Source organism: Somniosus microcephalus, chromosome 10, assembly GCF_052327205.1.
Source record: "Somniosus microcephalus isolate GS21.2 chromosome 10, FLI_Smic_1.0, whole genome shotgun sequence".
Lineage (NCBI taxonomy): Eukaryota > Metazoa > Chordata > Chondrichthyes > Squaliformes > Somniosidae > Somniosus > Somniosus microcephalus.
The window spans coordinates 227,754,325-227,779,094 of record NC_140996.1 but is presented as its reverse complement, the minus strand read 5'-3'; the positions used below and the strand labels follow the sequence as shown (position 1 = coordinate 227,779,094).

Genomic DNA, 24,770 nt, shown 5'->3' with positions numbered 1-24,770 from the left:
CTAGGCCCCGGGGCCTCGGGTATTTTCCACTGTTTTTTAACCTAAACATTTCTAGCTTTTAATACCTTCAAAGATGAAAGTTAAAGTACTTATAAAACATTTTTGCTAAATCTTATTTTTTTTGAAAAAGATACTGACCTCGATTACCATATTTTTAGCTTCAGGCCCGGCTAGTGTGTAATGGCTGCCACATCCCTGAGCGGAGAATGATTAGTCCCGCCCACACACGCACCGATTGGTCAACCATCAGGTGACTGAACTGTAGGATTGGTCAATCATCACGTCACAGGATTGATCAACCTTCACGTCACTCAATGCTAATGAGTGGATAATGAGTGGAATTTTGAAGGTTTTTGAAGGCTTTTGTATACTGCCTGAACAATATTTGTCTGAGCAAAAAGTAAATACGCTTATGAGGTTTCGATAATCATAAGCTTTCTTTTGATATAACATGTGTAGGTACGCTCTATAACTCAAGAGTATTCCATCACACTCCTTACTTGTGCTTTGTAGATGGTGGAAAGGCTTTGGGGAGTCAGGAGGTGAGACACTCGCCGCAGAATACCTAGCCTCTGACCTGCTCTCGTTGCCACAGTGTTTATGTGGCTGGTCCAGTTAAGTTAAGATGAGGAAGAATTTCTTCACTCAGAGGGTGGTGAATCTTTGGAATTCTCTACCCCAGAGGGCTGTGGATGCTGAGTAATTGAGTATATTCAAGGTGTGGAGATGCCGGTGTTGGACTGGGGTGGACAAATGTAAGAAGTCACACAACACCAGGTTATAGTCCAACAGCTTTATTTGAAATCACAAGCTTTCGGAGCGCTGCTCCTTCGTCAGGTGAAGTGGAGAGATGCATATAGACACAGCATATATAGTCAGAGAATACTGCCAGATGATTACAGGTAATCTTTCTAACTGCCCTTTGTCACACCTCGGCAGAGATAATCACAGCAATCAAAGGTGTGAATGGTGTCCAAACAGGTCAGTCAGGAAAACATTACATCAAAGAACAATGAGGTGGGGTCACAAGGGGTCAAATGTTGCAGATGCTGGGGTCTGTATGAAAAACAATAAACAGACAAAAAACATTTTTTTGCTGGAAATCACAGCAGGTCCGGCCGCATCTGTGTAGAGAGAACAAGCCAACGACGACTCAAGTCTGGATGACCCTACGTCAGGTGGGGTTACATGTAGCGTGACATGAACCCAAGATCCCGGTTGAGGCCGTCCTCATGAGTGCGGAACTTGGCTATCAGTTTCTGCTCGACGATTTTGCGTTGTCGTGTGTCTCGCAGGCCGCCTTGGAGAATGCTTATCCGAAGATCGGAGGCTGAATGTCCTTGACTGCTGAAGTGTTCCCCGACTGGGAGGGAACACTCCTGCCTGGCGATTGTTGTGCGGTGTCCGTTCATCCGTTGTCGCAGTGTCTGCATGGTCTCGCCGAGTATATTCAAGACAGAGATGGATAGATTTTTGGACTCTAGGAGAATCGAGGGATATGGAGATCGGGCGGGAAAGTGGAGTTGAGGTCGAAGATCAGCTACGATCTTATTGAATGGCGGAGCAGGCTTGAGGGGCCAAATGGCCGACTCCCGCTCCTAATTCTTATGTTCTTCTTATGTTCTTATGAAGAATGGCCACTTGGGCTAGACACTGGAGATCTCCGCGCAGCTGTGAAATTACTCGATCAAGAATCTGGCTCGGTGATATAACCTTGGAGGAAAAAGAATGTGTTTCACAAACTTATCAACAAAAAAAATACACACATGTATGTAAAACTTTCCTCTGCTATTTTCACTTCCAATTTTCTCCCTTTCCTCTGGTGCAGGTGAATGATGCTGGCTATTAGCAAGTGGTGGTAGTAGGATTGCAATTTTTAGCAACTACAGTATTCGAGCAACAATGAACACAGCTGACAGGATACAGTTCATCTAAACAGACTCGCATTTCTACAGCGCCTTTCATGACCTCAGGACGTCCCAAAGTGCTTTACAGCCAACGAAGTACTTTTGAAGTATAGTCTCATCCTCTTTTGGATGAGATGTTGAACTGAGGCCCCGTCTTCCCTCTCAGTTAAAAGATCCCAGGGCACTATTTTGTAGAAGAGCAGGGGGGAGTTCTCCACAGTGTCCTGGGGCCAATATTTATCCCTCAACCAACATCACTAAAACAGATGATCTGATCATTATCACATTGCTGTTTGTGGGAGCTTGCTGTGCGCAAGTTGGCTGCAGCGTTTCCCACATTACAACAGTGACCACACTTCAAAAGTACTTCATTGGCTGTAAAGCGCTTTGGGATGCCCTCGAGTCAGGAAAGGAGCTATAGAAATGCAAGTTTTTTCTTTCTTTAATGTTGGAAACGTGGCAGCCAATTTGCGCACAGCAAGGTCCCACAAACCGCAATGAGATAATGACCAGATCATCTGTTTTTAGTGATGTTGGTTGAGGGATAAATATTGGTCAGGAAATCAGGGAGAACTCCCCCTGCTCTTCTTCAAAATAGCGTCATGGGATCTTTTACATCCATTTGAGAGAGCAGACGGGGCCTCAGTTTAACGTCTCATCCGAGAGACGGCACCCCCGACGGTGCGGCACTCCCTCAGTACTGCACTGGGAGTGTCAGCCTAGATTTTTGTGCTCAAGTCTCTGGAGTGGGACTTGAACCCACAACCTTCTGACTCAGAGGCGAGGGTGGCTGGCTGGCTGGCACATAAACATGGGCTTGTAGTGTTTCCCATCAAGCCCTGGTAGCCTCTAGTAATCTATTTCAAATGGTTTTTCGAAAGCCCTAAACTACTGACTACATTATTATCAACTCTGGAAAAACATTGCCAGTCAAACAGGGAGCGATTTTCCCACTGGAGGCGAAATGGAGGCGGGTTTCAGTTTGGGTGGGTTTGAAACTCGCCTCCTCTGATAGGTTTCAAAATGTTGCGATTTTCCCATGATCGTCCACTTGTTATTTGGGACTGAAACGCGCCTCTGTTGACAGCACTTTTCCAGTCTGATTTTATGGCTTCTTGCTCCCTTGGCTCATTCCACAGCATTTCTGCATCTCCTGCACCACCTCCAACATCTTTTGAGAAACCTATGTCCAATTCCAAGGCAAGGGCCTACCCCAGGCTCTCAGATGAGGCATTACAAATGTTGTTTGAGGGGGAAGAGGCCTGCCAAAGAAACCAAGGCTGTGTGGGTACAGCTGGCAAGGGATATAACCTCCAGATCTGTGTGCAGATTGGGAGACTGTTTCTGTGTATTGATGAAATGCCATCCCTGTTGGAAAGCATTAAAATGATTTGAAGCCAAAATGTTGGCGTTATGCCATCTGTTCTTTCGCCTTAGGCAACTCCACATTGCGGGCTCCACCATACTTGCGATGTCTGGTTGGTGGCCTGAGTGAAAGGAGGCCAGAGAGTCATGTCCATTGTCAATTATGTCCTAGGATGGAGCCAAGGACATGTGCCAACTTGGGCAACCTATGCAAATCTGGCCATGATAAGTTCATCCCTTGCATCCTGGGCTCTGACCTCCTCCTCCTCCTCCAGATCCTCCTCCTCATCTGAGGTCCATGTAGAAAGAAAACGAATGGTTCCCATGCTGCTTGTAGATGCCTCCTTTGGGGAAGCGCTCATTGCAAGCGGGGAGAGGGTCTTCCAAGGAGGTCCCACAGTTGATGGAGTCAAGCTGCAGCACCTCCGACTTCGGAAGGCCTTCTAAAAGTGCTCAGAGACCTTTTAAAGCCAAGATCTGGCACCTGCAAGTAATCCTTGCTGCAATAAACGATGTCTTGTTAGACCTGCAGCAGTGAGGAGGCCACCCAGGAGTCAACCCGCCAGGTTTACCTGGCGTGGTTTAGGAGGTGCGTGGATCATGCCGAAATGCTGGGAAATTCACGAGGGCCTCTCATAATAGGCTTAGAGAGGCCCTTAATAAGTATTTAAGGATGTTAAATAGCACAATGGCCAGCTGGAGGCGGGAGCGTTTCCCGACCTCCAAAACCAGCACCGGCAAAATCCCACAGAGGCGGGTTCCGAACCCGACCTCTTTGAATCTGATTTTCCCGCCTCCAAACCCGCCTCCTCCGACTTCAGAAAATCGCCCCCTTACTTTTTTTATTGACAAACATAGGTGAATGGAATCACCAAGATTGAAGAGCAGATGAGATAAGCCAGGAAGTAATAGTTGGGTGTTGCCTATTGGTTTTAAAATCCTGCAGACTGGGCTTTAAGAGGTGTTGAGAGGGAAAACATTTGGTATGAAAGAGGAAGCGGAGCTGAGGGAGAGCCGCACTGTCGGAGGTGCCGTCTTTCGGACCAGACGTTAAGCCGAGGCCCCGTCTGCCCTCCCTGATGGACGTGAAGGATCCCACGGCCGCTATTCGAAGACGAGCAGGGGAGTTCTCCCCGGTTTCCTGGCCAATCTTTATCCCTGAACCAACATCACTAAAAAACAGTTTAATTGGTCGTTTGTCTCATTGCTGCTTGCAGACTAGCTGCTGCATTTCTCTACATTAAGACCGTGACCAAGCTTCAAAAGTAATTAATTGGCTGTAAGAGAACTCTGGGATGTCCTGAGGTTGTGAAATGCAAGTTCTTTCTTTACCACTATGTCATTTAATGATTTTGACAAAAGAAATCTTAAAAAAGAATGGAGGGGAGGAAATGTAGACTTACAGCGTCCAAAACAAATAAATTAAATCTTTACAGCATAGGTAGAATGCTAAGTGTTTCAGCCTCTTTTTTTTTCCATTTGAAGGCCATTCAGATTTGATTCCAGCAATGTGTTTACTAAAAGTCTTCTTTCCAAGTCTGTCAGAGTAAGCTTGGGTCCTTTCATGAATGAATTCTTTCCATTTACCTGTCAGCTTTGATGTCATGTCTTCCTTTGATCTGCTCGTAACAAGGCTTTGCACGAGAGAGATGGTCCTGGAAACATCAATGGGGAAAAAATAAACTGCCGCGCAGATTGTTAACGCTGACCTCTAGACCCAGTGGTAACTGTAGGCTTAGGCTATTAATCCATGTGTAGTGCTGTACGGCTTTACATTGCAAGCCGAGCACGAGGGAGCAGCTGGACGCCCAAGGCCCATTTAAGCGTCACAAATTCCACCAGCTGCCCCGATGGCTTAAACTTGTGAAGGTACTGCCTACTGCGGTATCTAAGCCGGATAAACCAGATGGTATAGGTTCGATCCTTGGTCGAGGCTGCCCACGTTCGCTGGTGCAGCAGCTGAGTAATGCCATTTGCCTTCGTGCACCTTGGGCTAAGGAGCATACGAATCGCTGAGCGGTCCCTATTGCCACCCAAAAACTCCTGCATGTGGGCGTCAGATGAGGAAAAATAAAAGCTTCGGCTGTGATGCTCTCCGTGATAGAATTGCATCAAGTCTACAGCAAAGAAACAGGCCATGCGGCCCAACTGGTCCACGCCGGCATTTATGCTCCACACAAGCCTCCTCCCAATCCTCTTCATCTCACCCGACCAGCATACCCTTCTACTCCTTTTTCCCTCATGTGCTTATCTAGCTTCCCAGTAAATGCATAGAATAGCCTGCCAACACTCAATAGCTTGACTAAGCAAATAAAAGAAAGACTTGAATGGGAGTGCAGCGAGGATTCACCGGACTGATACCTGGGATGGCGGGAGTGACATATGAAGAGCGATTGGGCTTGGGTTCGCTAGAGTTTGGAGGAATGAGAGGGGATCTCGTTGAAGCTAATAAAATTCTAGGACTAGACAGACTAGATGCAGGAAGGATGTTCCCGATGGCGGGGAGTCCAGAACCAGGGGTCACAGTCTAAGGATAAGGGGTAAGCCATTTAGGACTGAGATGAGGAGGAATTTCTTCGCCCAGAGAGTGGTGAACCTGTGGAATTCTCTACCACAGAAGGCAGTTGAGGCCAATTCATTAAATATATTCAAGAAGGAGTTGGATATATTTCTTAAGGCTAAAGGGATCAAGGGATATGGGGAGAAAGCAGGGACAGGGTACTGAATTTGGATGATCAGCCATGATCTCATTAAATGACGGAACAGGCTCGAGGGGCCGAATGGCCTACTCCTGCTCCTATCTTCTATGTCTATGTTTATTTATACAGCGCCTTGCATGACCGCAGGACGCCCCAAAGCGCTTTACAGCCAATGAAGTACTTTGTGAAGTGTAGTCACTGTTGTAATGTAGGAAACACAGCAGCCAATTTGCGCACAGTATGCTCCCACAAACAGCAATGTGATAATGACCAGATAATCTGTTTTAGATATTGGTTGAGGGAGAAATATTGGCCTCAGGACACCGGGGAGAACTCCCTTGCTCTTCTTCGAAAGAGTGCCACGGGATCTTTTACGTCCACTGAGAGAGCAGACGGGGCCTCGGTTTAACGTCTCATCTGAAAGATGGCACCTCTGACAATGCAGCACTCCCTCAGTACTGCACTGGAATGCCAGCTTAGATTTTTCTGCTCAAGTCTCTGGAGTGGGACTTGGACCTACGACCTTCTGACTTGGAGGCGAGAGAGCGCTACCCACTGAGCCACAGCTGACAGTTCTGACATATTAAGAGTGGCTTCCTTTTTGGAGAAGTCAAAAGCTAACCGCCACATGCCAACCCAGGCCCCAATATGCCAGTCTGGCTCACATCTGTTGCACCCAGGTCCTGCTGCCAGTTGGCTGCCATCTTGCTGCTCACTCTGGGTTTAACAAAGACATAACAACTGCATACATCAGTAAAGAAAACATGCAGCAGCCATGGGGAGATAATATTGTGACAAATTAAGGCCTTACAGTCACCTGGGTTGAGACTAACCAATCCGATTTTGCAGGGCCAAGGGGGAAAGAGCAGGGGAATGGGACAAATTGGATAGCTCTTTCAAAGAGACAATGGGCCGAATGGCCTCCTTCAGTGCTACAAGATTCTACGATTCCTGCCCACACAGCTGTCAAGAATTATTAGAAATTCACCTTCAGAAGTCAGGAAAATAGCAGGGGAGGACCAGGGCCAAGAGACCGGAGATTAAATCTTTCTTCCATCACTCTTAATACTCTGCCTAAATGCATCGTTGATTTTATTCAAATGAAAACCTGATTATAATAGCCAATTGGGGAATACAGTTGGTTTTAAGCCTACTTTGGATGATCAGATTACACTTTGGAAGCCCTCATCAAATAGACTCGCTCCCCGGTGGCTCAGGGATTTTATCAATGGGTAGCTGAACCACGCAGACCATAAAAGGTATGAAGTTTGCTCCCTGGCTTGCGCTGTTAGCCAATCTCAGTTTGGAAGCGATGGGGAGATTATAGCGGCCCTCAGTGTCCCAGGAATACAGCATAAATCAGCCAGAAAGCAGTATTTTATCCAAAATAATTTGCACCCCATCCAGCAAATCTTGCGGGGAATGCATTGGTTTCATGGTCTTATCTCCTCTTACCGAAGATATTGACGCTTACTGGGTTACAGTCCCATAGATACTGAAGAAGTTCCCAAGTTTGATCTCTGACCTGTGCAGATAGCTGATCACCACCAGGGGAACAAGTGTACAACAACAACTTGCATTTATATAGCACCTTTAAATGTAGTAAAACATCCCAAGGCACATCACAGGAGTTAATCAGAAACAATTTGGCACAGAGTTACAGATACTAGGGCAGATGACCAAAAGCTTGTAAAAGATGTAGGCTTTAAGGAGCGACTTAAAGGAGGTCGAAGCAGAGGCAGAGGTTTAGGGAGGGAATTCCAGAACCAAGGGCGCAAGAGGTTAGAATTTCAGGAGCGCAGAGCTCTCGGAGGATTGTAGGGCTGGAGGAGGTTAGAGATAGGAAGGGGGGGCGAGGCCATGGAGGAATTTGAAAACAAGGATGAGAATTTTAAAATCAAGGCGTTGCCGGACCAGGAGTCAATTTAGAGGTGATGGGTGAACGGGACTTGGTGCGAGCTAGGATACGGGGCAGCAGAGTTTTGGGTGAGCTCAAGTTTGCTGAGGGTGGAAGATGGGAGGTCGGCCAGGAGAGCGGTGGAATAGTCGAGTCTGGAGGTGACAAAGACATGAATGTGGGTTTCAGCAGCAGATGGGCTGAGGGAGGGGTGGAGATGGGTGATGTTACAGAGGTATGAGTAGGTGGTCTTGGTGATGGAGATGGTTAGAAGCTCAGCTCAGGGTCAAATAGGACGGCGAAGTTGCAAACAGTCTGACTCAGCCTTCGACAGTAGCCAGGAAGAGGTAGGAGGGCTGGGAGAGAAAGGGGGGTGGGGGGGGAATGTTGGAGTTGGTGGCTATGGTATTGAGTTAGTTGCAGGGACCGAAGACAATGGCTTCCGTCTTCCCAATAATTAATTGGAGGACATTTCAGCTCATCCACTACTCGCTGTCTGACAAGCAGCGTGACAAATCAGAGGCAAGGAATGGGTCGGGAGAGGTAGTATCGCGTCGTGCTACTATTGGCTTTAGCAGGCCTGGGTAAAGTGTGTCAGATCCGCCAGCCCGTTGCCACTCAAGTGCACTGGCTCACAAATGAGGAAAGGCCTTTTGGACAAGATACTAGAAACAGTGGAACTCTACCCAGACTCAAGGTCCTTAGGACAGGAGGGGAGAAAAGGGGGGGGTGGATTTTTGAAAAGAAAACAACAGTCACTCTTCTAAGTTTTCAATTTATTGTAAAATACAGATACACACAAAATGTCTGCAACGTCTAGACTGCAGAAATAAGCCAAATTAGCAGGAGTTTTTGCAACACCGAACATAAAACAAGAACACGGAAATGTGACTTATTCCATTGCATTCACGTACCACAAAAGGTAACAATTCTGACAAGGTTCTTTCATAATTCATGAAAAAAAGTTACAAGATTCAACAAGTGCGGGAGGTTTGTTTCCTCTCAATGTTTTATAATTCAGGGCCCGGCGGTGCATTGAAGTACAAGCCCTGTAGGCGAAGCACTTACAAGAAGTGGCCCGAACGGTGCGCGAAGAACTGATGAACTTTGCTGGCTATTCAAAAGGGAAACATCAGTAACAACGCAAATGATCACCGTCACCAGGAGCTGTTAGTGTGCACTGCTTATTGTAGTGCTTCTCAAGACTTCGTTTAAAAAGACAAACTACAGGGCAAAGGACATTCTCAATAAGCTTTGCAAGTTGAAAATATAGCCTGTACATTTTATTTCTCGTGTTGTGGGGGGAAGAAAGCAAAAAGAAAGACTTGCATTTCTATAGCGCCTTTCACGTCCACCGGACAGTCCCAAAGCGCTTTACAGCCAATGAAGTACTTTGTGAAGTGTAGTCACTGTTGTAATGTAGGAAATGCAGCAGACAATCTGCACACAAACAGCAATGTGATAATGACCAAATAATCGGTTTTAGTGATGTTGATTGAGGTATAAATATTGGTCAGGACACCAGGAGAGAACTCCCCTGCTCTTCGTCAAAATAGCAGCCATGGGATCTTTTACGTCCACCTGAGAGAGCAGACAGGGCCTCGGTTTAACGACTCATCTGAAAGACGGCACCTCCGACAGTGCAGCACTCCCTCAGTACGGCACTGGAGTGTCGGCCTAGATTTTTGTGCTCAAGTCTCTGGAGTGGGGACTACGAACCCACAACCTTCTGACTCAGAGTCGAGAGAGAGCTACCCACCGAACCACGGCTGACACTTACGAAGACAGAAGAGGGAAAGAGACAGTGTAACAGTTCTCCGAAGCAGCAGTGTGCGAGGGGATTAAATGACGTCAGCACAAATGAAGTGAAATGCTGATTACAATTGGCTGCTTTCAGTATGGAACAGTGACTGCTGGAGAAAGAAAGGTCTCCTTTTGTGCGTGTATGGGGACTTCCACCACCAGGATGGTAGAACATTACAGCGAAGTTTTATCATGCCTTTTTTCCCCCGCCAGGAGTTTCCCTTTTAAGCGTTTTCTGTTGAAATTAAAACTCACAAGAGCCTTACCACTTATTTGAAGTGAACATGACTACCTTGTTGCAGCTAATCACTGAACTGCACCGCTAGCTACTAAAGATCATCGAAGCTTTATTCTAAGAACCTAACCACCACCCCCCCCGCTATATTTACACGCACAAAGTTAGAAATGATGCCTTGTCCCGAAACTGACAAATTATACATCATTCGAACATTCTTTCCAGTATCTCACCCAAATGGCCTTCATTCCAGCACGTGCCTTGGCAGTGCGTGTCAGAGGACGATTCGACTGTGAAGCACGACGACACCCGTGTTCAATCCTGTCCTCGCCCCTTGCCCAGCAAGGGGCTGCTGGCTAGCAGCAACCTTGACCAAACCTTTCCCATTGCTTAACCTGGGGGAGGGACACTGCGGTGATTGTAGTGCTCCCTTGCCCTAGCTATGCCAAGCTAACTCGGAGAAAAAAAAAGAGTTGCATTTCTACAGCGCCTTTCACGACCACCGGACGTCCCAAAGCGCTTTCCAGTCAATTAAGTGCATTTTGAAGTGTAGTCACTGTTGTAATGTAGGAAACGCAGCAGCCAATTTGCACACAGCAAGCTCCCACAAACAGCAATGTGATAATGACCAGATCATGTTTTTTTTTGTTGGTTTTTTTTTTTAATAGTGATTTTGGTTGAGGGATATTGGCCACGACACTGGGGAGAACTCCCCTGCTCTTCTTCGAAATGGTGCCGTGGGATCTTTTACGTGCACCTGAGAGAGCAGACGGGACCCTCGGTTTAACGTCTCATCCAAAAGACGGCTCCTCCGACAGTGCAGCACTCCCTCAGTAACGCACTCGAGTGTCAGCCTAGATTTTCATGCTCAAGTCTCTGGAGTGGGACTAAGGACCCACAATCCTTCTGGCTCAGAGGCAAGAGTGCGACCCACTGGGCCACAGCTGACATGAGAGAACCTTCCTAGCCTGCGTGGCTCAGAGGTGGTGCCTTGACCTCTTAGCCATTGGGGGGGGGGGGGGGGGCCGGTGGGGAGAAGCGAGCTATACCTGTGCCATTTTATCCAAAACATCTTTTGACAAGTACACAAAGCATTACAAAAAAAAGGAACTCACAAATGGACGTTTTAAAAAAATAAAGAAATTAAAAAGGATAGTATGAAATAACAAGCCATTTAACTGTAATTCAAAATACCCAAGATTAGTTTCACAGGGTCAACGTATTTCACAGAAATGGATTTCTTACACAATTACTAGGAAAGCAAGTGTCCGTAAAACTTAATTGCATTAAAAAAATTACCTACTCATTGTAACAAGTGAATGGTCAATTAAGCTGTACACAGCAATATCTTTAAACATTAAATGCTGATCCTTCTGTGTGTTAAATTATCACTTCACTAAATGCAGGGATAATATTTTATACAAAAAGAAACAAGCTCAGTAAATCAAAGCCAGCAAATCGGACGAGAAGGCTGGAAGAATCCACCCAGCCCTTTAAAAGCTAAATTCAAAGAGCTTGGTGGACAGCATCATCGTCAAGACTGCCGACTTGGAGCATGAAGAGAGCTCCCTCCAATGGCCTAGTACATAAGCGCACCGCTCAATGCAGTATTTGGTCCCAGGCTTAATTTCCATTCCGTTCGGAGCTAGTTGCTTTTCGACTGGGCAGTAACCTGAAGCTTGGGCGGAAAGAGGGATCAGCCAGGCTTCCTGCCCCCGATTGCTATCCAGGTGCTATCCAGGCGCTAGCGGGGATGTCCAGATTAGGTTGAACCACGACGGTCGCAAGGGCTGCTGACGCTGACTGCCTATGTTCACACACGAGAAATGGCTACAAGGGCCCCTAGAAGTACGTGGAATCAGTACACCCGTATGCCTGTCCTCCACCGTTCTCCCATCTCTTTACTTTGGTCAGTTCCCCTCCCCATATCCAGCTCTGAGGAACAGCAACAGCTCAAAGCATTAACCTTTACAATTTGGCCCACTGCATTTGCAGTTTTTATTTGAAGCCAGTATTATTGCGACCCCGCCCTTTCCTGGGATTGCTTCAATCATATGCTGGTATAATAGGAAAAATACTCCCAAAATTCTCTCTTTTGCTGGTCAGCTTTCCTATCGTTTCCTGAGGGCGTGTCTCCAGATATGGGTAATTGCAGGTCACTGCACAGGCCTGTATGGTAGATGCCACCAATACTCACTTCACTAACAGAAACATTTCCTTTCTCTCCTCTCCTAAGGTACTGACACATGCTGGGATGTAGTTCCACAGACTGCAGCAGCAGCCCTCATCCAAGTGGTCACTTTTCACTTCGAGTGCAGCCAGTGGCTGAGTACAGGCAAGGCTACAAGACTAGAAGGGGAGGAATCACAGCCGAGTCCTCATGCTACGTCGGCACATACAGCAGTTACTGGAGAGCCAGTTACTGGAGAGCAATCGTGAATAGAAATCCTGGCACAGGCACTGAAGCTAATTGTAGTCTCAACTCTGCACAGACCAGGGGCGGAACCTGGGCCGGTGTGTGTGGCTCAGGTGCACGCTGCTTTTACCACCTGAGACATTGGAAAGAAGACATTTCAACTAAATGTGCGCTATCAAAATAAGAGAGAGCATCGTTATCAGACGCAAAATTTGCCCCTGGATGGAAGAATTTAAGAAAATAGAACAAAGCAAATAGTAAAAAAAGGACATCTCATTTTCTGGAAAACAATCTCATTCAATTTAACTCCAACTATGTCGGACACCCAAATAATGCTCTTGCTTTTTGCCCCCCCAGACAGCAAGAAGTTAGTTCTACAACAGTACTGAGTACCTATCTGTATAATCCCAATTTGAACTTTGCCGAGATGTATTTAACCTAGGAAGTGACAGTGAGCACTTCGCCCAGTGATTAATCAATCTTTCAGCAGATGCAGCCATTTTCTATTCCCCTCTAGTGTGCAGAGCCAAGAACTCCCAGCGTAAGCGGTGGATTCCTCCCTTCCCTGGTCACCGCAAATCACTGTACAACCAGCACATTAAAAGAGGAATTGAACCCAAACTATGAAGAAATTCTCTCTCGATATTTTCTCAGTAATGTGGGATCTTGCCGTGTGCAAAAAACAGCTGCCAGATTCACCTAAGTGACTGCAATTCAAAAGTAATTAACCGTATGCTCTTGGATGTCCTGAGATGTGATATGGCACGATTTAAATGCAAGATTAGTGTTTCATTCCTTCGAATCAAATAATGGGCTGATTTTATATTTTAATGTTTTCCCGGGTTGCCTTGATCTATCTTGCTGCACGTTATTGGTAAGTTCCGTCACTGAGAACACACTTTTACTGTAAAGCGGTTAAGTTAACAGCTAAAATAATTCGATGCCATGATGGATCAGAAGGATAGGTCTTTCTCATACTTGACCTCATTGACTGTTAACCTGCAAACGCAAACACCAGTTTAGTACGGAAACTGGAGAGTTCAGTTGTTATTCGAACATGTATGTCCTTTTGTCTCCAAGACACTGATTTCAATTCGTCTCAGAATAATGCCTTTTTCAGTCTTCCCTCCTCTTTCAGAAGCAGTGACTAATGCAGGATAACAACAGAAAATGCTGGAAAAACTCAGCAGGCCAGGCAACATCCGTGGAGAGAGAAATAGATGTTGCCTGGCCTGCTGAGTTTTTCCCAGCATTTTCTGTTGATATTTCGGATTTCCAGCAATGACAGTATTTTGCTATCGGACTAATGCAAGGTTGCAGGTCCGCAGAAGTCAGCGGCATGAATGATCTCGCCCTGCTGGCCACTGTTAGCAGGCTGTTAAAATCATGGGGATTACACCCACACGCCTCAGCAAGCGTCACAGGATACAGCATCCCTTCCAGCGGAGACTGGGCCAATTAGGTTTTCCCTCCCTGCTGCCATGGCTGATTAATTAACTCAGCACAGACCACATGGATCAGATCAGGGACTTTTCCCCATCTGCATGTTACAGCACCACACCACTTTTCCAGTTTTTTGTCTGGTGGCTGTAAGCGACGTGCAAGGACAATTGGCAGTTTCAACCCAATTTCTCAGTAAATGCGAGGGCCACTGCACAAACCTACCCACAATTTGGCCATCTCAGAGCCTATAAGAATGTTTGGCATGGCAAGTGGAAAAATCCGAGGCTGCTGTACTAGAGAGTGCTCCTTTGAGATTCGGATTAAGGCAGGTTGGTGCAGAAGCATTGAGGAAATTTTATTCTGCATCTATGAAAAGCTATTATGGCTTTAAGAGTACTGGATGTTCAAGACAGCCTGTCAAAAGTAGGAAAAATGTTTCACGTCTCAGTACTGACATCTATCGTCTTTAGTCTTTACTTCCCCTAGCCCTAAAATCAAAAATGAAAATTATATTTTGTAAACATTCCTCATCTTAGTCAGGATGGCGACCATGGACTGGGGCGGACTGAAAAAAAAATTGTCTGGGAGACAAAAGTACATGTTCCAAAAGCCACTGTAACAGCCAGTTTCTTTACTAAGCTGGTGTTCTGTGTTTGCAAGATAGTTAGCCAAGGTTCCCACCCCCAGTTACGATCTGGTGCTCTCTGCTGCTGGCTGAGCGCATGTGTAGACACGGAAGACGACAAGATCAGGGTCAGCTGAGCTGGTCAACATTCCCTGTCCAGGCTCCTGTTGGAGGAGTAGCCGCTTGGCCAGGTAGTGAAAGGTGTCAGGCATAAGTGCACATATACAGCAGCAGGAGCCAATACCATCAGGAGTGGAGGGGTTGGTGGTGGTTGGGGGGGAGAGAAATTTAGTAAAAGATAATTTCTGAAACCATTCATGAATCTCCAACAGGCCTGCCATTTCCAATTATCATTAACCAAACAGCGTGTGGCTGTATCGGATCCCCATTTTCCTGGCAGTATGGACTACAAAGGCCAGACACGACTACATTAACCATTGTGTATCTGAGGCAGAGACAGGATGCAGTGAGGGAGGGCTGGCTGGGCTCAAGGTGTCCAAGGAAAGCTATTGTCAAACAAATAGTTGGACCAAGGATAGATGGAAACATTGTTAAAAAAAATCAAAATGTCATTAAACAAGCTTGATTGGCCTCCAATGACTGTTGCGGTACAGAGCCATATTGACCAGGAAAGGGTGGGGAGGGGGGGGGAAAGAGAGAAAGTAAGGAGAAGACTATAATAAAGAACCAGAGTTTGCACTGGCGACATTCCCTCCCCCAAAGGTGGTCCAAGTGCCGGATTTTCTGGATGCACGGGGCAGGCAGACACTGCAGAAGTCAGCGGATTGGAGCCGGCTTCCCGCCATGCTGTCAGTGTCAGTGCTACCCACCCGCTGCTGCTAGTAAAAATCACCCCCCGGGAGTGAGGAGAGGTTTTTGAGGCTGGCCCTTTCAACCCGATGTGACAGGAGGAGGAAGTTTTTGCAGATTGATTGACTGGAGCCAGAATTTTACAAGTACCTGGTGATTTGCAAAATTCCTAAACTAACACCAGTTTACCTGCAATTGGCCTTGGGGCCCCTTGTTCAGTATCCAGTACATCTATACGGCCATCAGGTAATTCACCATATGAGCTCATAGAATGTACCGAAGGAATGTCACACAACCATCGCACAGCATACGTCAATGGCTTAAGGATAGGCAAATTCAACCTCCAGTAGTAAATGTACCTAGGCAAGGATGTTGCAAGCTTGTTTGCTGCTCATGTATAATGCTCACACGTACGTATCTACCTACACACCACTTTTTCTAATCTTAATTTTTGCAATTTCGACCGGCTAATATTACATTAAAAAAAAAGCACAGCGCTCCTTTAAATAGGCATCATGGGGCAGGTTTTACATGTGGCTGCGTCATGGGGCAGGTTTTACATGTGGACGTGTCTTTGGCGAGATTATTTTCCTGGGCCAAAATAAAAAGCAAAGAATGTTTGAATCAGAGGTAATCGGAGATGAGCGGGAAGAGATCACGGTGCTCAAAGGGGAGGGGTGAAGAGAGTGAGGGCGGGTAGGGGGGTGGAAGTAAATAAAACAATGAATGGAAATACTTCAAAATGTGAATTTATTTCCCCCTTAAGGAACATCTTGGAGAACCCCATGCAGGAGTCTTCAGATTTAAACATGCCCAAGTTGACTTGGTCACAGATATAGACATAGACTGTTATGAATATACCCGAAGTAGCACAATGAATCATTTTATTGTACGGCTACTTCAGAACTATTTACATTACTTACACTAGAAATGTTCATTTCTGAATTGCTTTCTTCTGAATTTTTGACTTCCAAAATCTTTATCCTGTCACCCTTTACATCCCGATTGCACACACTCGCATTGTCTACTTCCACGGCGCCTGCTTCTGGACGGTGCTGCAACTCCACTGCCTCTGGACGGTTCCCCAGCTCCACTGCGCCAGCCTCGGGGCATTGTTCCACCTCCGTGACGCTCGATTCCAGGTGGGGACCCAATTCCGCAGCAACTGCGTCTGAACGCTGCTCTAATGCCACTGTGCCCACCTCTGGGCAGCCTTTCATCACGGTCTCGGACTGCAGATGATGCTGTAACTCCGATGTGCTAGCTTCTGGGTGACACTGCAAGCCCACGGCGCCAGGCTCCGGGTGGTTCTGTATCTCTGTAGCGCCAGGCTGCGGGTGTTGCTGGATTATCATGGCACTAGGCTGTGGATGGTGCTGTATCTCTGTAGTGACAGGCTCTGGGTGTTGCTGGATTATCATGGCACTAGGCTGTGGATGGTGCTGTATCTCTGTAGTGACAGGCTCTGGGTGTTGCTGGATTATCATGGCACCAGGCCCCGGGTGGTGCTGTATCTCCACCTCACCAGGCCCCGGGTGGTGCTGTATCTCCACCTCACCAGGCCCCGGGTGGTGCTGTATCTCCACCTCACCAGGCCCCGGGTGGTGCTGTATCTCCACCTCACCAGGCCCCGGGTGGTGCTGTATCTCCACCTCACCAGGCCCCGGGTGGTGCTGTATCTCCACCTCACCAGGCCCCGGGTGGTGCTGTATCTCCACCTCACCAGGCCCCGGGTGGTGCTGTATCTCCACCTCACCAGGCCCCAGGTGGTGCTGTATCTCTGTAGCAACAGGCTGGTGCTGCATCTCCACCGCGCCAGCCTCCGGGTGGTGGTGCTGTTGTGGCAATTCTTCAGCACCGGGCTCGGGATGTTGCTGCAGCTCTGTGGTGCTGGGTTCTGGACAATGATCCACCTCCATGGCGCTCTCTTCTGTAGTGTGGCTCAACTCCACAGCACTGGTCTCCGGATGGTGCAACTCCACAGTGCCGCCCTCTGGACAGTGTAGTTCCACAGAACTTCCCTCCAGGTGATGCTGCAATGCCACAGCACCCCCATGCACATGGTGCTGCAACGCCACGGCGCTGGCCTCCAACACCACAGCTCCCACCTCGGAGTGATGGCTCACCTCAATAACTTCTCCTTCTGGATGGTGTTGTAATTGCACACCATTCACTACCGAGTGGTGTTGCAATTCTACACCATTCACCTCTGGGTGGTGGATCACCTCCACCACTCTTCCCTCTATGTGGTGCTGCAGTTCCACGTTGCTTCCGACTGGCTGCTGGCTGACCTCAGCCCCTTCTGGGTGGTCTTGCAATTCCACGCCGGGCTCGGCTGAATGCTGGGTCACAATCAAGGCGCTGCTCACGGGAAGCTGTTGCAGTTCTACGGTGCTCCCCTCTGCATGCTGGGTCACTTCGATAACATTCTTGTCCGCATTCTGGCAGACCTCCAAAAGACCACCCACTGATGGGTGATGCAAAACCACCTCAGCTCCTGTGTGGCTCGCCACCTCCATGCAGTCACCGTCTACTTGATACACTGTTCCAGTATCTGGGTCCAAGTTGTTAATTTCCATACTGCTTCCATCGTGATTGTTTACGTCCACATTGTCTGAATCGGTCACATGGGGCAGCTGCATTTTCTCTGGGTATAGCTTAGCATAGGTATCGACCATCATGTCGTAGTCGTGTTTCGCATCGTAATTGATATGGATCAGTGCCAGACTGCTCGTCCTCTCCTCGACTGGAGTGACCTTCAAATACGCTTTGAGTCGCCGCCGTCCAATTTCACACTTGTCGGTTTCCAGCTTAATAATAGGCAGGTTGGAGACAATTTTCAGCAAAGTGTACACATTTGGAAAGAACTTGATGTCAGGATGGCGCAGCGTTTCAAAAACAGTGCTGGGCAGTTCGACATCTCGGCTTCGATGCTTCCATTTTATCTTCCAACAGTGAAGTTCTGCGGAAAGGGTATCTGGATTTGGGAGATCGTCTTTATATAAATCGGCCATGTTTTCCTCCCCGGTGTTGTATTTCAGCTGCGCCATGACAGAAGGCACCAACGACAGGCACTTGAGGGCCTTTAACTGCTGCTCGGAGAACATGTCTTTGATTTCTAAAATAATGTGGTCCAGAAACGGCGCAGTGATCGCTTCTTTGTAGTAATTTTCAGGAGTCTCCTCAGACACCTCTTCACCCTGAGGCTGCCTGCGGCACCTCCATGGCAGCTTTAAGTCAATCCCCATTTTGAACGACAAATTGGTGGCTTCCTCTAACCAGAACTCATGGTACACGTCCATGTTGTCCCTCATTTCGTTTAGCGAGTGCAGGACCGCGGTCAAAGTGCTCGAGGCAAAATAGGTGTCTGATGCGTGACCCTGGAGATTTTTACCAAAGGCTCTGGTGTAGGAGAGGACGTTCTTCAGGACCATAAGCGAGACAACTATTTCGAAATCTCTCATGGTGCAGGACAGCATGCTGGCCTGGGTTGCGATCTCTGCATTCCACCTGCCGCACGTATCGTAGCTGATCTCGTCCAAGCAGGTCACCAGCACTTCGTAAAGATCCGCCAAGATCTCGAAAGTGTCGTGTCTTTCGTACCAATTGATTTGAAAAAGCTTCTTTAGCTCCTTTGCCTTTTCCTCGTTGGTTTGATAGATGCTGTCGATGCCGACGTCAAAAACCTTTTGGAGCTGAGGTGACAAACTAAAAAACGACACAATGTTCTCCATCAAGCTCAACACCATGTTGATACCGAAAATCAGGCTGGACTTTGCTATCCATATGTTTAGGGGGTAGGAGGAACAAGGAGTGCACAGTGCCTTCGGGCACTGTTGTAAAATGCTAGCCACAACAACGCGCTTTTTATAAGACATTGTCCCCGAGCCGTTATACGCTTGCCCGCGACAGTAATACATGTTCAGGCCCCACTTTTCTGTAAGCGTCTCGTGGATCCGACTCGCCAAAAACTCGCCGTCAAGCTCACACGGTATGAACCCGACAAACTCTTGCCGCAGACAGTCAGACTCGTCTACAAACCTAATCAACAGGGACACGTGGTCGACGCCTGCTACGTTGATCACTTCGTCGGTCACAACCGAGAAGAAGTTGCTGTCGCGTACTTCTCGGAGTACCTCCTCCCGTATGCACATCTCACAGATGTCCAACAGGTCTTTTTGCAAGGTCTTTGGGCAGTACACTGCATTCACGGCAGTCGTCTCAAACCTCTTGCGAAGAATTTCGTCACCTGCATTCATTCTGAACTCCAGCAGCGCGTGAATGTTATCAGGTGTATTGCACAGGTTGCTCAGATTTTCAGAGGCAGATCCTCCCAAGGGAACGTTTTGCCTCCCCAACAGCAGTACAGTTTCAAATAAAACTTTAAGAAATTCTTTATTCCCTTTCTCTTCAGGTGTCAAGTTCAAAGATTCTTCCAAAAGAGCGGATTCCTCAAGGCTTTCTGTGGCTCCCTCCAGGTCAGATTTGTTTAATTCATTGATGGCCTCCTGCTTACACTGCAGACCTCTCAAGACATCACCATCGGCTTAAAAGATTTTAAAAAATAGGTTATGAACCTATTGTGAAAGTTTAATAATACATTAATATAGAACTACAAGACAATTCTACAAACTCTTAGAATCTATCTCAATTTTAAAATTCTCAACATGCGTTTCCAAATCCCTCTGTGGCCTCGCCCCTCCCCATCTCTGTAACCTCCTCCAACCCTCCGAGATATCTGCTATGGAATTCCCTCCCTCAACCTCTCCGTCTCTCTATCCTCCTTTAAGATGCTCCTTAAAACCTACCTCTCAACTGCCCTAATATCCCCTTATGTGGCTCGGTGTCAAATTTTGTTTGATAATCACTCCTGTGAAGCACCTTGGGCCGTTTTACTACATTAAAGGCGCTATATAAATGCTTGTTGCTGTTGTTTGAGAAGAATTTCCTGATATCAGTCCTAAATATGCCTATTACTACTGTAGTTTTAACCTTTGATTCCTTGTTTTACTCTAACAGTTTCAAATAATTTTCCAGGTTAACTTTTACATATTCACTTGGTGCCTTGGCAGCTGAAGGCACGACCACCAATGGTGGAGCAATTAAAATCGGGGATGCTCTAGAGGCCAGAATTAGAAGAGCGCAGATATCTCGGAGGGTTGCGAGGCTGGAGGAGGTTACAGAGATGGGGGACGTGGCCATGGATGAATTTGAAAACATGCATGAGAATTTTAAAATCGAGGCGTTGCTTAACCGGGAGCCAATGTAGGTCAGCGAGCACAGGGGTGATGTGTGAACCGGACTTGGTGCGAGTTAGGACACAGGCAGCAGAGTTTTGGATGACCTCAAGTTTACGGAGGGTAGAATGTGGGAGGCTGGCCAGGAAGGCATGGGAATACTCAAGTCGAGAGGTAACAAAGAGTGATAAGCATATAGAATGGATACCCAGAAGCAAAAACCCTAGAATCAGTGAGAGCTTGAGCACAGAGCTTGGAGACAGAGCTGGGTGAATGCAATCGGAGTGGAACCCAAGCACTTGGTGATAGTAGGAATTCGGTAGAGAGGAAGAAGGCGGCTGAGACATCTAACTGAAAAGGAGAAGTGGAGCCATAGAAGCCAAGGACTCTAAGTTAATAGGCCCTAGAGCGAGAGGATATAAAGGTAGGCCTGAGAGTGCGGAGCCTGGAAGGAGCTAAAGTGAAGTCAGCACAAGGGAAGGAACTGATTGGTGAGTAGCTGGTGATTTTTTAAAAACAGTCTTGAGTTTATTTCTGTTAAGTTAGTTAATAGTCTATTAAATAGAGGCATGGCAGGGCGCCTCAGTCCTGTGGAATGCACATCTTGTGCAGGTGTTGTCAGCTGGAGGAGCTCAAGCTATGGGTTTTGGAGCTTGAGCAGCAGCTGCCATCACTGCAGTGTATCCGTGAGGCTGAGAGCTACGTGGATAGCACGTTTCAGGAGGTGGTCACCTCACAGCTTAAGAGTGTGCAGGCAGAGAGGGAATGGGCGACAAGGAGGACCAGGCAGTTAGGCGGGTGTTTCAGCGGCAGCAGCGGGGCTATAAAAGGCCCCAGAGACCAGGTAAGGCCTCAGTGCGTCGGCGGGAACTCAGCGGCAGCAGCGGGGCTATAAAAGCTCCAGAGACCAGGTAAGGCGTACCAATCTCCAGTCTGGGAAGTCGGAGGGAAGGAGAGAGGTGAAAAGTAATCCAAGTGTGACGTCACCAGAAAGCGGGTAAGTGATTGGTTGGTAAGTATTTCTCCCTTTTTAAGCTTAAATCTCTTTGGTTTATAGTTTCTAAGGTGTGATATTCACCATCTAGAATCGGGGCAGAGGGTATTTAAGAATAATATAAAATTTAATTAATTACATAGAATGGGAGATCAGGTGATGTGTTACTGCTGCAATATGTGGGAGCTGGTGGACACCATTGATGCTCACGGTGATCAAATTTGTAGTAAGTGTTGGCTGCTCGAGGAACTCCGGCTCCGTGTTGAAGAGCTGGAGTCCGAGCTTCAAACACTGAGACACATCAGGGAGGGGGGAGAGTTACCTGGACTCTGTGTATCACGAGGTGTTCACACCAATTAGATTAATTAATTCAGATGTAGTCCGTGGCCAGGGTCAGGATGGTGTGACTAGAAGCGAGGCAGGTACAGGGATCCAGGAGGTAGTGTTGGAGGAGCCGCAGCCCTTGCACTTGTCCAACAGGTTCGAGGCTCTTACTCCCTGTGAGGATGGGAACACGGACTGCGGGGAGGATGAGCAACCTGGCCACAGCACCGTGGAGCGGGGGTCCATTCAAGTGGGGGGAGTTAAAAGAAATGTTGTAGTGGTAGGGGATAGTATCGTTAGGGGGATAGATAGAGTTCTTTGCAGCCGAGAGCGAGAGTCCCGAAGGCTGTGTTGCCTGCCCGGTGCCAGGGATAAGGACATCGCCTCTGGACTGGAGAGAAACTTGGAAGGGGAGGGGGAGGATCCAGTTGTCGTGGTCCATGTTGGTGCCAATGACATAGATAGGACAAGGAAGGAGGTTCTGCTGAGGGAGTTTGAGCAGCTAGGAGTCAAATTAAAAAGCAGAACCACAAGGGTAATATTATTACCTGAGCCACGAGCGAATTTGGCTAGGACAAATAAAATTAGAGAGTTAAATGCGTGTCTCAAACACTGGTGTGGGAGAAATGGGTTTTGCTTCCTGGGACACTGGCACCAGTACTGGGGCAGGAGGGAGCTGTTCCGTCGGGACGAGCTTCACTTGGCCAGTGCTGGGACTAGAGTCCTGGCGGATCATATAACTAGGGCTGTAGAGAGGGCTTTAAACTAACTAGTGGGGGGGGGGGGGGGGGGGGAGGTTCCTAGAGAGCAAATAATAAAAATGACAACAGAGGTGGTCATAGACTTAGGTAGCAGTGGGGAAATTTAAAACCAGAGCGTGTCAGGAAGGGGCAGAAGGTATGGAGTAAAAGGTAAAGTAATAAAAAAGGGCAAAAGCAGGAACTAAGTGTCACAAAACATCTTTGAAAGTTCTCTATCTGAATGCATGTAGCATTCGTAACAAAATATACGAGTTAATGGCACAAATAACTACATATGGGTATGATCTTGTGACCATTACAGAAACATGGCTGCAGGGTGACAATGCCTGGGAATTAAACATACCAGGTTATTTAACGATCAGGAAGGACAGGCAGGAAGGAAGGGGAGGTGGGGTGGCTATGTTAATAAAGGAAGGAATCACTGTAATACAGAGAAATGATATTGGGTCAAAAGATCAGGATAATGAAACAGTTTGGGTGGAGGTAAGGAATAATCTTTGGACTGTGGGAGGAAACCGGAGCACCCGGAGAAAACCCACGCAAACACGGGGAGAATGTGCAAACTCCACACAGTCACCTGAGGCCGGATTCGAACCCGGGTCCCTGGCGCTGTGAGGCAACAGTGCTAACCACTATGCCACCGTGCTGTTATTTTACAACTTCCAAAAAAAATATATTCCACTGAGAAGAAAAGGGTGTAAAAGAAAAGACAGCCATCCGTGGCTAAGTAAAGAAATTAAGGATGGTATTCGACTAAAAACAAGGGCATATAAGGTAGCCAAATCTAGTGGGAGGATAGAGGATTGGGAAAACTTTAAAAGACAGCAAAAAATAACAAAAAGATTGATTAAGAAAGGGAAGCTAGATTATGAAAGTAAATTAGCAAAAAATATAAAAACAGATAGTAAGAGTTTTCATAGTTATATAAAAAGAAAAAGGGTGGCTAAAGTAAATGTTGGTCCCTTAGAGGATGAGACCGGGAAATTAATGGTGGGAAATATGGAGATGGCAAAAACACTGAATGAATATTTTATATCAGTCTTTACAGTAGAAGACACTAAGAATATCCCAACACTGGACAAACGGGGCTATGGGGGGGGGGGGGGGGGGAGGAGCTAAACACGATCAAAATCACTAAGGAAGTGGTACTCGGTAAAATAATGGGACTCAAGGCGGATAAATCACCTGGACCTGATGGCTTACATCCTAGGGTCTTGAGGGAAGTGGCGGTAGGGATTGTGGATGCATTGGTAATAATTTTCTAAAACTCCCTGGACTTGGCAAAGGTCCCGGCAGACTGGAAAACTGCTAATGTAACACCCTTACTTAAAAAGGGCAGTAGACAGAAGGCTGGAAACTATAGACCGGTTAGCCTAACATCTGTGGTCAGTAAAATTTTGGAGTCCATTATTAAGGAGACAGTAACAGGACATTTGGATAATCATAATTTAATAGGACAAAGTCAGCATGGTTTTATGAAGGGGAAGTCATGTTTGACAAATTTGCTGGAGTTCTTTGAGGAAGTAACATATAGGGTGGATAAAGGGGAACCAGTGGACGTAGTGTATTTAGACTTCCAAAAGGCATTTGATAAGGTGCCTCACAAAAGATTATTGCTTAAGATAAAAAAATCACGGGATTGGGGGTAATATTCTGGCATGGATAGAGGATTGGCTATCTAACAGAAGGCAGAGAGTTGGGATAAATGGTTCATTCTCAGACTGGCAATCAGTAACTCGTGGTCTTCCACAGGGGTCAGTGCTGGGTCCCCAACTCTTTACAATCTATATTAACGATTTGGAGGAGGGGACTGAGTGTAACATATCAAAGTTTGCAGATGATACTAAGATGGGAGGGAAAGTAGTGAGTGAGGAGGACATAAAAAACTTGCAAGGGGACATAGACAGGCTAAGTAAGTGGGCAGAGATTTGGCAGATGGAATACAATACTGGAAAGTGTGAGGTTATGCACTTTGGCAGGAAAAATCATAGAGCAAGTTATTATCTTAATGGCAAGAAACTGGAAAGTACTGAAGTACAAAGGGATCTGGGGGTCCTGGTGCACGAAACTCAAAAGGTTAGTATGCAGGTGCAGCAAGTGATTAAGAAGGCCAATGGAATGTTGGCGTTCATTGCTAGGGGGATACAATATAAAAATAGGGAGGTATTGCTTCAGTTGTACAAGGTATTGGTGAGACCGCACCTGGAATACTGCGTACAGTTTTGGTGTCCATACTTAAGAAAGGACATACTTG

General features: G+C 47.0%; 1 protein-coding gene across 3 annotated transcripts in view; it reads right to left on the bottom strand.

Moving 5' to 3' along the window:
* Positions 1 to 778: 778 nt before the first annotated feature.
* LOC147112130 (52 kDa repressor of the inhibitor of the protein kinase-like) overlaps positions 779 to 24,770 on the bottom strand; it is a 67,863-nt gene continuing 43,871 nt past the window's right edge. For 2 of the 3 annotated variants that reach the window (XM_085999703.1, XM_085999704.1), the window contains exons 5-6: positions 16,124 to 19,746; positions 779 to 1,713 (exon numbers count right to left, since the gene is read on the bottom strand). In XM_085999703.1, the coding sequence (XP_085855829.1) occupies positions 1,606 to 1,713; positions 16,124 to 19,746 (3,731 nt within the window). In that variant the 3' untranslated portion in view covers positions 779 to 1,605. Of the gene's footprint in view, positions 1,714 to 8,626; positions 19,747 to 24,770 lie in introns of those variants that run through there. The other variant, XM_085999705.1, reaches the window with a different exon arrangement.